This window comes from Cervus canadensis, chromosome 16 (genome assembly GCF_019320065.1).
Source record: "Cervus canadensis isolate Bull #8, Minnesota chromosome 16, ASM1932006v1, whole genome shotgun sequence".
NCBI classification, from domain to species: Eukaryota; Metazoa; Chordata; class Mammalia; order Artiodactyla; family Cervidae; genus Cervus; species Cervus canadensis.
In genome coordinates, this window is record NC_057401.1 from 39000231 (window position 1) to 39015310 (window position 15080).

The 15080-nt window shown below is 39.3% G+C and overlaps 1 protein-coding gene across 2 annotated transcripts in view; it reads right to left on the bottom strand.

The window, feature by feature from the left end:
- NPR3 (natriuretic peptide receptor 3) overlaps positions 1-15080 on the bottom strand; it is a 72157-nt gene that overhangs the window by 34323 nt on the left and 22754 nt on the right. For both annotated transcript variants that reach the window (XM_043488404.1, XM_043488405.1), the window contains exon 3: positions 12767-12933. In XM_043488404.1, coding sequence (XP_043344339.1) covers positions 12767-12933 — 167 coding nt within the window. The remainder of the gene's footprint in view (positions 1-12766; positions 12934-15080) is intronic.

Consider the following 15080-nt stretch of genomic DNA (forward strand, 5'->3'; position numbering starts at 1 on the left):
TGCAAATAACCCACCAGGACAAAAACAAGTTATTTTACGTAAATATCCCATTTCTTAACTTTAAAAGTCAGCCAACTTAGCTTTTTAAAAATCTACTTTAAAACCTAGACTTCTACTTGTGCTGGCATCAGGATTCCTAGACAACATTCTTATCTATGTTCCTTTTTCAAATGAAACTGGCACAAGAGCTGTATTAGAGGAAACAGCCCTGGACACAAAGTAAAATGAAGTCTTCCTACATCAGTAGGACAAAACTGGAAAAGAACAGCCCCTTTCTTAGTGAGTATGTGGTATTGTTAATGTATATTGCCTCTGTATAGTTGCTTTTCAAGAATCAGAGAGCACAGGCATAACTGTGAGGGTAAGAAAGTAAGCACTGAGCTAATAAACCAGGATTAAGTAGCCACTTGAAGAGAAACTATTCTAAAGGAGCAAGGGCATTCTGGACCAAAAGAAACACACTCTCTCTTTTCCCCTCCCTTCTTTGCTTTGAGTATAATGAGATTATCACAACTACCACTACTTCCAAAAATAAATAGGATGGCACCACCATCTCTGCCTCCTTGCATGGTGTTGAAATTCAACAATCTAGAGACATTTCTGGTAGTCACAACCATTTAACCATACATACAAAATCCCCACTAAAATGATGATGACATTTTTAAGATGTAAATTTATAAGTTCAAAGAATATAGGAAGGAAACAGTGGATGAGGAGAGTTGACAAAATTTTGAAAGTTGAAAAGGGGTAAGTAACGCAACAGACCTGAGAACCCTAAATCCAAGTGTGTGGGGGAGCATGACAGGGAACTCCAACAAGAAGCAAAGAACTCCAGTCTAGAGGTTCTAGAACTGGAGACACTAGTTACCTCTGGAGGCAGGGATGCAATGGGGTGGGAAATACTGGGATTAGCTGAAAATCTGTACAAAGAACACTTAAATGTCAGATCCCCCACTCCCAAATGTTGATGCAAAGAATGTCTACCAGGAGGGTATAATCACAGCTGAAAACTGAGGTATAAGTGAAAAGTCCTCAGTCCTAAAGGTGAGAGTCCCCCCTTTCTAGGCTGCCAGAATGTAGGGCAGCCTTAAGACTCTCAAGAAGATATTCGGAGAACAATTATTTATTGAAACTGACCAGCCTAAGAGAAACAACCTCCACATAATCATAGTTGAGATGACCTTTTGAAAACACCAACTTGACATCTTATTACCCTACTTTAAAATCTACCACTAGACAAGTTCCCATGCACACAGAACTTAGATAAGGATTACCAACAGTTTAAGAAAAGCTTATAACATAGAAAGAATTCAAAATTAATATTTTAAAAAGAACTTGAAAGAAATGGGCAATGCAGGAAATAAAACTTTTAAGAATATCAATAAATATGAAATGCCTGCAATTACAAGAAGCACCTTTGTTTTATGTGCCCTTGCTGCTACTGCTGCTGCTGCTAAGTTGCTTCAGCAGTGTCCGAGTCTGTGCAACCCCATAGATGGCAGCCCACCAGGCTCCTCTGTCCCTGGGATTCTCCAGGCAAGAACACTGGAGTGGGTTGCCAGTTCCTTCTCCTATGCCTTCCTTCTGCCCTTAGACAGAAAAAATTGTGACAGCCCACCAATTATAAAATGAATCCCAACTTTAGATAAGTTAAAATGTGAAAGAAGTATATTCTCGAACTGATGAAAGGGTATACTCAGGAAAAAAAAGATATTGCATCCAGGAAACAAGGTCAGTGTATTGGCATTCAGAATGAAAACGAGGTCTTGTAAATTAAAATTTTGATAGCAAAAATTAATAATTCAATAGATTGGAAGATAAATTTGTGGCCATCTCAGAAAATAAAAGAAACTGGCAGAGTTGAAAAATAAAAGAGAAAATTAGAGAATCAACTGAGGAGACCTGACATCCAACTTTAAAATTTTTCAGAAAGAGCAAACATAGTGATTAGCACAGATTTATAAAGACCCACACCAAAACTCACCATTGTGAAATTTCAGAACACCAGTGAGCCAACTGTCTGCCTATTAGATCTCCAACTCATTCCCCTCCCTACATCTGTTTGCTCTGTTCTATATCATAGAAGGGTGATCTGTCCAAGCTGCATTTCCCCGTCAGCTTATTCTTGGTTCATCTGGCCAACAAGAAGCACTGGTAGAAGAGCCAGAAAGGAGGGAAGAGCCAGGATAGCACGCCCTCTCTCTTTGCCTCCGATAGCCTCTCTGGCAGGGCTATGCTTCTTCCCTGCTTCTCGCTCTCATGAGCAGCCTTAACTCTGGGGTTCCTGATAAAGCTGTCTTTTCTCTGATCTTTCTAGCTCTAGAAGCAGTAATGGCTCTTTGCCATTGCTAATCGCTGGCTTGCCTTACTCTTCTATTTGGCATCTTAGCTTTTCTTATACTTTAAAGTTAGCTTCTCAACCTAGATGCCCATCAGCAGACGAATGGATAAGGAAGCTATGGTACATAGACACCATGGAATATTACTCAGCCATTAAAAAGAATTCATTTGAACCAGTTCTAATGAGATGGATGAAACTGGAGCCTGTTATACAGAGTGAAGTAAGCCAGAAAGATATAGACCAATACAGTATACTAACACATATATATGGAATTTAGAAAGATGGTAATGATAACCCTATATGCAAAACAGAAAAAAGGACACAGATGTACAGACAGACTTTTGGACTCTGTGGGAGAAGGCGGGGTGGGATGTTTCAGAGAACAGCATCAAAACATGTATATTATCTAGGGTGAAACAGATCACCAGCCCAGGTTGGGTGCATGAGACAAGTGCTCGGGCCTGGTGCACTGGGAAGGCCCAGAGGGAGCGGGTAGAGAGGGAGGTGGGAGGGGGGATCGGGATGGGGAATACATGTAAATCCATGGCTGATTCATGTCAATGTATGACAAAAGCCACTACAATGTTGTAAAGTAATTAGCCTCCAGCTAATAAAAATAAATGAAAAAAAAAAAAGAAAATGTCTTCTGAATGAAAAAGATTAAAAAAATAAATAAATAAAGTTAGCTTCTCCTACTAAATTCCTTCTGTTGAAATACCTTGTGTAGACTCTGTTTTCCTGACTAGATCCTAACTGATTCAACCAATGATACAGAGAAAGTACTAAACAGTTCTAGAAGTAGAGAAAAAGAAAATAGTATGAAAGAGATAAATAATCAGAATCATAATACCAAAATCTGGAAAAAAAAATAGAGCGATGACCCTAAAATTTTAAGAGAAAATAATCTTCAAACTACAATTTTATATCCAGATAAGTAATCAATTAAATATAACAATAAAAAATATTTTCTAATTGCATGCAAGGTGTGAAAAGTTTTTCCACTCATACTCTCTTTGTTCTTCAAAACTAAGTTGAAATTCAACAAAGAAGATGTGATATCTAAGAAAAAGAAGGATCTGGTAAAGGAGAGAACTAAAGGTTGATATTAAAGACAGCAGTTACTCTAAACTAGAGCAGGAAGACAATAGGAAAAAAAAAGGAAACAGCATTTTCTTAAAATTTTGAATGAAGGAATGAGAATGAAATAGTGAGAATTACATGGAAGTAAATAAAAAACCAAAAATCCAGAAAAAACAAAAAGCTACATCGGAAAGGAAATATAATTAATCACAGAATACTACACGATTCTGTTGTAAATACACACATATTTATATACACTTATATGTATGTCATAATAAGAAAAGCTCTATTTTTTAGCCTTTCTTCAGATTTTATTCTGTGACTATAACTTTAACTAAAAATTATGCCATAAAACATTGGCAAGATGGGTAGTATTGGTGGAGGAAGAGTGTATAAAGGAGTTAAATCTTTTTCCATTTTAAGAAATTGTAAAATAATATCAAAAAATTTAATATTAAAAACATCAATATAAATAAGCTAGTTTAGAAATATAAAGGGAAACAGCAGGGACCAGTCAAAACATTAAGAATTATGGCCTTCATAATTCTTAAAAGAATGGGTGTCAGGAGTGGAGTAGAGCAGAATGGGAGACTCATGTTTATCTTAAGAGTACTACGAATTTATTTTTAATTCAGTGCGGGTCTTTTTTCATTGCACGCAATCTAGAAATCCATGTATTATTTTGATTTAAACAACTACAACATCAAGGAAAGAGGGTGAGCTTCACCCAAGAGCAGAGCCAACTGTTAAAGGGCCAGCCAGTGAATGGGTGTCAGAAGTGCCAAACACAATAGGAGAATGGGGCGAAGCCAAGAGTGGGATTTACAGGACCGAGAAGTCAGAGTGGCTGCCAGAGGGGAAAAGATGTCTCCAACACTGGCTCAGTCTAAACTGAGAAATAGTAGCTGGGACAAATTTAAGTCTACCTCTTAAAGATGTGAAAACACTGGTAGGTGTAAAGACCAGACTGACTCCCTAGTCCAGAATGAAAGTATGATCAAATGAATAGTATCTCCTTCTTCCATCTCAGGAATAAAACAAATGGTTTCAGAATAAGATTAAAAAATATTAGGGCATTTAGGTGTCTCTTCACTTTCTTCCAAGGGAGTGATTTTTCAATGTAGCCCTGCTTACACAACACTGTAGACTATCCATGTGAATAAACAGGGTTTGGGACAATAACATCAAATGATATGCTGACTACCCCTTGTCTAATTCAATGATTCTCGCCTTTTTGTGAGATTGATCCCATTAAAAGTCAGATGAAGGGTACATTATTTCTTAAGAGAAATATACACATGTGCACTTACATACAAAATTTTGTACATAATTATAAAGAGTTAATGCACCCTAAGTCATCCACGTAAAGAGGTCATGAAAGTTGAATGAATTTGGAACGAGCCTCCTATTAGAGAACTAAGTGAACCCACTCCACTGTGTTTGCTTTCATTTCTCTTGAAACATGGATATTTTCACACATGTGCCACATTTGGTCTACTACAAGATAAACTGTCCAGACTTGTGTGAATGCCATCGGTGTGTTAGAGTGCTGACACTGAAATGAATGATGTTTTACGTCCGTGCTGGCACAGGAACTGCAGGCTCTGTAGGCTCCCAGAGCTCATGGATATTTATATCCTTGCTCAGGTATTTTTAGGTGATGAAGATCCCACCCAAGATGGGACCATTACATGGTCCAGGATCAAGTTCACAGCCATGCTCCCTGGGGTGCTCAATAAACAGCCTCTGATGACTTAGGACATGATGGTTTACACTGCAGAAGAAAACATGCGAAATAAGTCCCAGCAGATGGAGAGAAAACCAAGTCCTGATCAGACTTTGTCAAGTGTGTGAAAGAGTAAAGAGACACTGATATCTTAAAAGTGTGTATTTGGGCAAGCAGGGTGCAAGGAAAGGAAGGAAGCGCTCCTGCCTGTGCTGCCTGCCAGGCTCACTTGTAGGGTCTGAGACACTTAATCTCTGGGTCATGGGTTTGCCCTCGTATTGGGCACAATGTTGTTAAAAAGGTCAGACTGATGTAGTGGAAAAAGAAAGTCACTGGACTGGGAGTCAGGGGACGCCACTAATCTGGGCTTGGCCAACACACAGCGCATTCTAAAACCAAATACCAGTGCTCTAGAATTGGAACCATTCGGTGGCAAAAGCCAAACAGCTCCATTAAGACACCCTTGAGTGAGAGCCACTGCACATGTGGGCAACCCAATAAAAACCACCAGAGAAGGCTAGACAGACAGTTGGCGAGCACTTGTCTGAGCCAGGCTGGAAGCTCTACTGATACTACAGGGCCTCTCCCATGGGATTTCACTGCTAATTTTAGATTTCTGATGCCCCCTCAGATGGCCTTCAGAATCCCCACTATAAAAACCCACTACTAACCCCCCCAATACCATCTCCCACAACAGGAATGGATTTGAACTCCTGGCACTATGCGTCTGCTAGGGTCTAAGCATGGGACTCTGTCACCACCCAACAGTGCCAAACTGACTACAATACAGTGGTTACATTTGGGAAAGCCACCTCCTCCTGGGCTTCCCCGGGGGCTCAGATGGTAAAGAATCTGCCTGCAATGTGGGAGATCTGGGTTTGATCCCTGGGTTGGGAAGATCCCCTGGAGGAGGGCATGGCAATCCACTTCAGTATGCCTGGAGAATCACCATGGACAGAGGAGCCTGGCGGCCTATGGTCTACAGGGTCATGATCTATACGGTCTACAGGCTCAGTTGGACACGACTGAGCCACAAAGCGCACGCACACACTTCACCTCCCAGGGCTTCAGTCTTCACCACTGTAGGGCTGGGTCTGAAGTCTTCTGGTTCAATAATAACTTACTGGCTGCTTCCTAAGTGCCAAGCATATAGTAAGGGGGAGGCAAGAGTAAACAGCTCTCATGGAACTTCCAGTGTGGTAGAGGAAGTCAGAAGTAATTTAAAAATATCACACACAGGCATGTGGCTACAACCAGAGAGGCAGGCTATGATGTTGAGGAGCAGACTGCATGAGTTAGTCTGGAGTATCAGGAAAAATGTCCTGAGAAAGTGGTACTTGAGTTAACATCTGAAGGATAAGCAGGGGAGCTAAAGAGGACACTATGTGCCAGAACACATGGATTACACTGCTCTGGAATATAAAAAGCAAAAGGAAGAGAAATGATGACTACCATCCAATGAATATTAGTGCCTGGCATTGTATTAAATATATTTAAATATTTATATACAATGCTGAACTTCTTTTAACCTGTCAGTTAAAAATTATTATCTCCACCTTATAGTCAGAAAACTAAGGCACAGTTTCAGAAACATGCTCAAAATAAAAACACTGAGAGGCAGATCCAGGTCTATGAAAAGGAAACCGGCACATTTAAACACTATACTGTCTCCCAATATAATGGGCCCTATTAAAACATGATGCATCAAATAGATTAGGTTTTCACCAGATTCACTAGTTAAAGAACAAATATACTTTAAAAATACTATTGGGACTTCCCTGGCAGTCCAGGGGTTAAGAATCCACATTCCCAATGCAGAGGGCCCTGTTCAATCCCTGGTCAAAAAACTAGATCTCATTTGCCACAACTAAGAACCCACATGCCACAACTAGAGATCCCACATTCTACAACAAGGGCCCAGTGCAGCTAAAAAATAAATAAGTAAATACTATTGTACCACCCATAGGGATGGTGGAGACAATGTCCTAAGATACAAGTGCTAATAACTAGACAATTATAGTACACACAACACCCAAAGCCCCAACAACAGCCCAACCCTGAGCAATCCTATTTTCCATCATATCACACATATACCTACCCAACCACCCACCAGAGGTAAGTGAGACATAAGTGAACTTCTGACCCAGAAAGGCTAGTCTACAAGCTGCCAATGGCCTGGAAAGCTCCACCCTGACAAACGTGTATAGGTTCAACTGTGATTATATTCTCCAAGATAAGAACCAGGAAATAGAAGAGTTCAAGACTTGATGTAGAGAGAGAGCAGAAATATTATTCCAGGTTGTGTGGCAATTATTAAAATTTAAAAACTCTAGTAATGAAGGAGGTCCAATGATACAAATTCCGATTATAAGATAAATCCATTCTGGAGATGTGATATACAAGATGACCATAGTCAACAATACTGTATTATAAATTTGAAAGTTTCTAAAAGAATAGTTTTTGTATTTTCCATCACAAGAAAAAATTTTGTAACTATTCCAGGTGTTCAGTGTTAACTAAACTTACTGTGGTGATCATTTCTCAATATACACAAATATCAAATCCTTATGTTTTCCTTAGACTTATACTGTTATATGTCAATTATATCTCAATAAAACTGGGGTTTGGGGGGAAAACCCTGGTAATGCAACTCACCACATTATAAGAGAATAAAGAAAAAATCTGATTACTTCAACAGATGTAGAAAAGGTATTTGATAAAATTTAATCACCTCAACTTACACAGGTGATTAAATTGCACAGAACTTATACCAACACATGTGTATATACACACATAAGTACAAATAAAATTGAGAAAATTTGAGTCAAATCAGTGCCTTGTTATCAGTGTCAATAACCTGGTTGTGATCATGCATGAAATTTTCCAAAATGCTACCAATTGGGAAAACTAGGCACTATATCTAAGGAATATCTCTGTATTGCATCTTAAAACTACATGTAAATTTGCTCTTATCTCAATTAAAAAGTCACTTTAAAAAAAGAGAAGGCAAGAGTTGGAGATGGAGGGAGAGAGAGAGAAGGAAAGAGAGAAAAAGAGAGAGGGGAGAAACAATCACATTGATAATAAAATTTGGTAAGTTTAAAATATATAATAATAATTTTATTTAAAATTTTTTATTTATTTTTAAAATAAAATAAAATTATTTTATTTTAAATTTATAATGATTATTGTATTGCATCTCCATCCTTCCAATATTTAAATATAGCCTTATAACATTTTTAAAGCTTCAAATTTTTGCATTTTGACATCACAAACCTTCCAAAGATGCCAACTACATGCCAATATGACAACCACAATGCTAATATGCATAACATGGAATCAGGGATATGAAACAGTTTATAATGCCTACAATGAAAATGTGTGTCCTGTCATAGAGAACAGAGATGTGTTTGCCATGGGAGGGATAGAGGAGTGGGACTGGGAGTTTGGGATGAGTAGATACAAACTATTATATATAGGCTGGATAAACAACAACGTCCTACTCTATAGCACAGGAAATTATAGTCAATATCCTGTGGAATCTTAATCAAAAATAGTATGAAAATGAATGTGTGTATATATATATATAACATATATAACAGAATCTCTATTAACGTTTAACAGAATCGCTTTGCTGTACATCAGAAATTAATAATATAACACTGCAAATAGCTATACTTCAATTTAAAAAAAATCTGTATCCAGGTCTTTTCCTTAATCTACATTACGTGGATCTTGATGTTTTCTGTGCTATTTTTATCTCAGTTATCCTAATAAAGGGCATCATTTTGCCAAAACAGAACTCACCAACAAATAAAAATAAAAGAGAACTTCCACTGTTTCCCAAAATCACACTTGAATGGTGATATGAGCAGATATGAAATGTGTTATAGGCTCTTCATTTTTTTTTTTTACTATTTACACACTATTCTGTACTTTGCTGTTATCATTTAACATATCACGCTGGTTTTTCCACTGAGTACACAGAGATTTGTCCTTATTTTTCACAATTCCATCCTATCCCATTGCATGCATATGTTATAATTTATATAAATAGTCCCTTATTGATGGGCAATTAATTAGACTGTTTCCAGTTTTCAGCCATAACAAATAATGCTGCAGTGAATACTTGGTACAATTATAATGCCAGTGCTTATACTTCAGCACCTGCTTTATTGTTCCAAGGGCTTTACATCGCTAAAGGATAAATCCCTAGATACAAATTTGCTAAGTATGTGCCTTTGAACTTTGAAAGATCTTGCCAAAATATTCTCCCGGGTACACTCTTCATTTTAAAGTTAAGAAGAAGGCAAGGACGCCCACTACCACTACTTATATTCAATACTGCACTGGGATCCTAGCCAGTATCCTTAAAGGTTTTTATTCAATTAACTTTACTTAATTTTAATTCAGAATACTTATGTAATTAAGTATGCTCTTAAGCATAGTTAAAGGAAGAAGAATCAGAAAGAAACAAAACTGTTAGCATTCCCAGTTCAGGTGACTGCTTAGGAAATGCACAGTAAAAATTCAGAAGTAATCAAGAGAGTCCGCCAAAGCTGCTGGGTTTGAGATCAATAGCCAAGACTGCAAAACTCGTGACGAATGTCACGAACAGAAGTTCCAAGTAAGCAGATGAGACAACGCATTAGCACAAACAAGAGAAACAGACCCAGGAAAGAGCTGAGCCTTAGGATGAAGACCACCATGTCTTACTAGTCCGCCAGTATCTCCTGCAGGAGATCAAGCTCTAACCTCTGTCAGGCCCCATAGCTCCCTCCCTCACGGTACTCATCACAACCACCTGTCTAAACTAACCCGACAAACATCTGCAATGACACTCAAGGGAGCACAGCTAAAACACTCATAGCTAGAAAGACAAAGTCATGGGAGGAGCTCCGATTTCTACTTTACATTACCATTTTTATCTACTTATAAGGTCCAGGGTGGTCCAGTGGTTAAGACCTAGAGCTTCCAATGCATCAGGCACAGGTTCAATCCCTGGTCAGGGAACTAAGATCCCACATGTTGCATGGTGTGGCAAAAATAAACAAACACCAATGCTAAGTATCAAAAAAAAAAATAAAATCTGTTTTAATGACCCCACTACCAAAGGAAAACAGTGGTATAATCTACAACTACAAATAATCTCTAAAGCAGCAGTCTTTGATTGGAATATATTCTGGATCTCTGTGGTAGGTACAACTTTCAAGAAGATTTTGCCCAGACTACCTTTAAAATAGAAACCTGGGTTCAATCCCTGAGTTGGGAAGATCCCCTGGAGAAGGGAAAGGCTACCCACTCCAGTCTTCTGGCCTGGCAGAATTCCATGGACTGTATAGTCCATGGGGTTGCAAAGAGTCGGACATGACTGAGCAACTTTCACTTTCACTTCACCATTAAAATAAGATTTAATATTCTGAACATAGGATAACTAATGATCAAGAAGATATACCTGGTGGAGCACTGGAATGCCAACTTTCACCCACTGAATATCATCAATGTTGGCCAACCTACACTGAAATATTTGAACTTCAACAACTACAGGAAGAAGACAAAATTTGTCATTGGACAAGATGACACCATTTTTGAGTTTTTAATATGAAGCAGAAAATTAATATGAATTTAGTAAACCAAACTAACCTATAATGGCATATGTAAAAGACTTGGATGTTTTCACTATTGACACAGACCACCTCTGGCAGAACTACTAAAGGAATCATGATGCCATTTGTGTCCTTCCATATTCCTGGGGCAACGGATTCTGATGATGACAAAACTATCATAGGTTTCTATAAAAAAAACTTGGGCTCTGTTACTGAGTGCTAAGTCGCTTCAGTCATATCTGACTCTTTGCAACCCTATGGACTGTAGCCCACCAGGCCCCTCTGTCCATGGGGATTCCCCAAGCAAGAATACTGAAGTGGGTTGCCATGCCCTTCTCCAGGAGATCTTCCCAAACCAGGGATGGAACCCAGGTCTCCCTCATTGCATGCAGATTCTTTACCATCTGAGCCGCCAGGGAAGCCCGGGAGGTGAGGTGGCTTTCCCAAATGTAACTACTGTGTTGCAGTCATTACAGCGAAGGATTTTCCCAACCCACGGATGGAACCCGGGTCTCCTGCATCTCCTGCATTGCAGGCAGATTCTTTACCCACTGAGCCACCTGGGAAGCCCCCTCTCTATTACAAAAACCCTACTTCTTTCATAATTCAGACCATGATGTCCAATATGGCAGCCACCAGTCAAGTACTTTAGCTGAATTAAGATATTCTGTAAGGGTAAATGGGCTTCCCAGGTGATGCTAGTGGTAAAGAACCTGCCTGCCAATGCACAAGATAAAGATGCGAGTTCAATCCCTGAGTCAGGAAAATCCCCTGGAGGACGGCATGGCAACCCACTCAAGCACTCCTGCCTGTAGAATCCCATGGACAGAGGAGCCTGGAGGGCTATAGACCAAAGTGTTGTAAAGAGTCAGACATGACTGAAACAATTTAGCATGCAAGGGCAAAATACATACTGGACTTTATATAAGAAAAAATATATACAATCTCAATCATAATTTGCACTGATTAAATGTTGAAATATTTTTATATATGTGAAATAAAATGTATTGTTAAAATTAATTTCACCTGATTTTAACTTTTTCACATGTGACTAAATTATGCTTGTGGTTCACGTTACATATCTAGAAGACAGTGCTGATTTAGAAAATCAAAAGATATTTTAAATGATGTGTTATATACATGTATATATATGGCATTTAAGACATTAATATCTGTTTATAAGACCCTTTGTATGTCACTGGATAGCAAATTCTTACAAAGACGAGTATGAGCTTATGGCAATAGTACAAAAGAGGCACCATTCATTTAGTTTCAACTTTTTGACCAGACAGTGATAAAGACTTCAGCTAGATTATCTATGATCCTCCCACCCTCATCTGAATGAGGGAGACTGAGGAATTTGCCCTGGATCACACAGTGAAAAGTCCAGCTGCTTAATCCTGAGCCTGGCCTGAGCTCTAGACTCCAGCCAGAGCTGGAAAGTGCATCTTTGAAGACGCATGAGTAACAACCACACTAATGAAGTGGGATGCTCTGGTATACTCCAGTAGGAAACAGCCAGCAGCGGAAAGAGGCAACGACAAGGCCACAAGCGAGAGAAGCAGGAGGGCCACGAAGCTAAGACAGATTGCCAAAAGAAGGAGCCTTCTAAAACCCAAAATACCTCTCTCCACCAAGCTTTGGAAAAGTGAGGCATGCCAAACTTTGGCAATCCTTCATCTGTCTTCTCCCCCAACATGCTGCTAGCAGAAGAGGTGAAGGAAGTCTCCAGACCTCTGCTTAGCATGACCACAAAGTACAGAAAGCAATTTCTCTTCCTGTAGCAGTTGGAAAAGTTTAAGTGAAGGGTGGGGTGATGGGGGCCCAATGGGGAGGAGAGGAAAGTTGGCCAGGAAAAAAAAAACACACACACACACAGAGAGCAACAGTGACATTCAGACCTGAACCTAGGAATCTTTGAATGATTCAGAACGGGATGCTTTATCACATCTGATTTAATTCGACAACTGTTTTTGGGATGCTGAAGGTCTAGGCTCCTAATCAAGCACTTACGTAATCCTCCTCACTGAGCCCTTGCTTCTCAACAGAACTTTTCACCTCCATGGAAAACTTCTCAAACTCAGGTTTCACTGTCCTCAGTAGAGTGATTGTTTGGAGGGATGAGTACGCTTGCTTAGCTTCAAAGTCGTGTTTGTCTCCTCTCTTCCACGAGCCATCTCCTACGGGAGAAGTAAAAATATTTTATAATTCCAAGCCAGTCACCACAAAGGGGCCATTCTCCCTTTTCTACCGTGATGCGCTTCTATGTTTCTTTTGGCGGCTGGGGCAGGAGGTATTGTCACAGTTTTGCACTTGGGTGTAAAGTGACAATGTCAAGATCATCAAGGGAGAAGAAGGCCCTTTGGACACATGTTCCTTTGAAATGTGAGACAGAAGGAAAAGCATTGTTAGACTCATTGCTTTATAATAACCATGTAACTGGAATTTTAGGCCCTCAAGAATTATAGCACTGCAGGAGTAAGAAGTAGGTTTATCCCTTTCCATTCACACTTATTTTTAAGGAGATCAAACCAGTCAATCCTAAGCGAATTCAACCCTGAATATTCATTGGAAGGACTGATGGGGAAGCTGAAGCTCCAATACTTTGGCCACCTGATGTGAAGAGCTGACTCATTGGAAAAGACTCTGATGCTGGGAAAGATTGAGGGCAGAAGGAAAAGGGGATGAGAGAGGAAAAGATGGTTAGATAGCATTTCGGACTCAATGGACATTCATCTGAGGAAACTCCAGGAAACAGTGAAGGACAGGGAAGCCTGGTGTGCTGTAATCCATGGGGTCACAAAGAGTTGGACACAACTTAGTGACTGAACAACAAATTCATTTATTATTTAATACCTACAATCAACTGTGAACGTCAACCAAGTTGTTAACGTTCTACAATAAACCCGATGCTATGTAGATGTGGAAGGCAAGGATGGCTCCATATGAAAATTAATTTATAAAGTATTATAAAGTTGATACTAAAAGAAAAAGAGAAAAAAAAAGATTTGAGATTATTGAACTATTTCTCAAATCTCTTCAGGCTGAAAAGTAGTTTAGGTGAACTTAAAAATTTATCTCTTTAGTGCTGGCAATATCATAAAGATTATTTATTAGACAAGTTCATCAGTGCATCAGCAGTAACAAAATAAAAATTTCTAGCATTTATTGAGCATATATATATATATATATATATATATAATAAAAGCCACATTATTGAACACTTTATATGTATAAACTCATTTAACCCTCACAAGATCTTGTGACTGTGGGTACAATTTCAGTTCAGTTCAGTTGCTCAGTCGTGCCCAACTCTTTGCAACCCCACGGACTGCAGCACACCAGGCTTCCCTGTCCATCACCAACTCCTGGAGCGTGCTCAAACTCATGTCCATCGAGTCAGTGATGCCATCCAACTATCTCATCATCTGTCATCCCCTTCTTCTCCTGCCTTCAATCTTTCCCAGCGTCAGGGTCTTTTCCAATGAGTCAGTTCTTCACATCAAGTGGCCAAAGTGTTGGAGTTTAAGCTTTAGCATCAGTCCTTCCAATGAATATTCAGGATTGATTTCCTTTAAGATTGACTGGTTTGATTGCCTTGCAGTCCAAGGGATTCTCAAGAGTCTTCTCCAACACTACAGCTCAAAACCATCGATTCTTCAGTACTCAACTTTCTTTATGGTCCAACCCTCACAACCATACATGACTACTAGAAAAAACATAGCTTTGACTAGATGGACCTTTGTTGTCAAAGTAATGTCTCTGCTTTTTAATAGCTGTTTAGGTTGGTCATATTAACTTTACAGATTTTGGGGTACAATTTTACAGAGAATTCGGTACAATTATCTTCTATATTTTACAGATAGGGGATTCTCTGGTGGCTCAGACAGTAAAGAATCTGCCTACAATGCAGGAAACCTGGGCTCAATCCTACAGGTGAAGAATCCCTGGAGGAGAGCATGGCAACCCACTCCAGCATTCTTGGAAACCAAGGCATTCAGAAACCTTCTGTTTCATGGCTCTCCTTTTCACAAAAGCAAAGGCGAATTACATGGATAAGAATCATTCCTCTTCTCTTTATCATTTCATTTTTGAGAAAAGTAGTTTGCAGGACCCTAAAAGGAAATAGGAACCTCTGACTTTTGACCATAGTAACAGAATTATTATGATTCTTAGAAATTTCTGCAAATACAGCAAGGAATTCAACAGGCTGGAGTCCAACATCCAAGTCATTTGTTTGCCCCCAAGCCCAAAGTCTATAGCGGCCCAGAGCCCAGCAGCGGAACAGTGAGGATGTTTCCAGAATGTGCAGCTAGGGCTTGTGGGC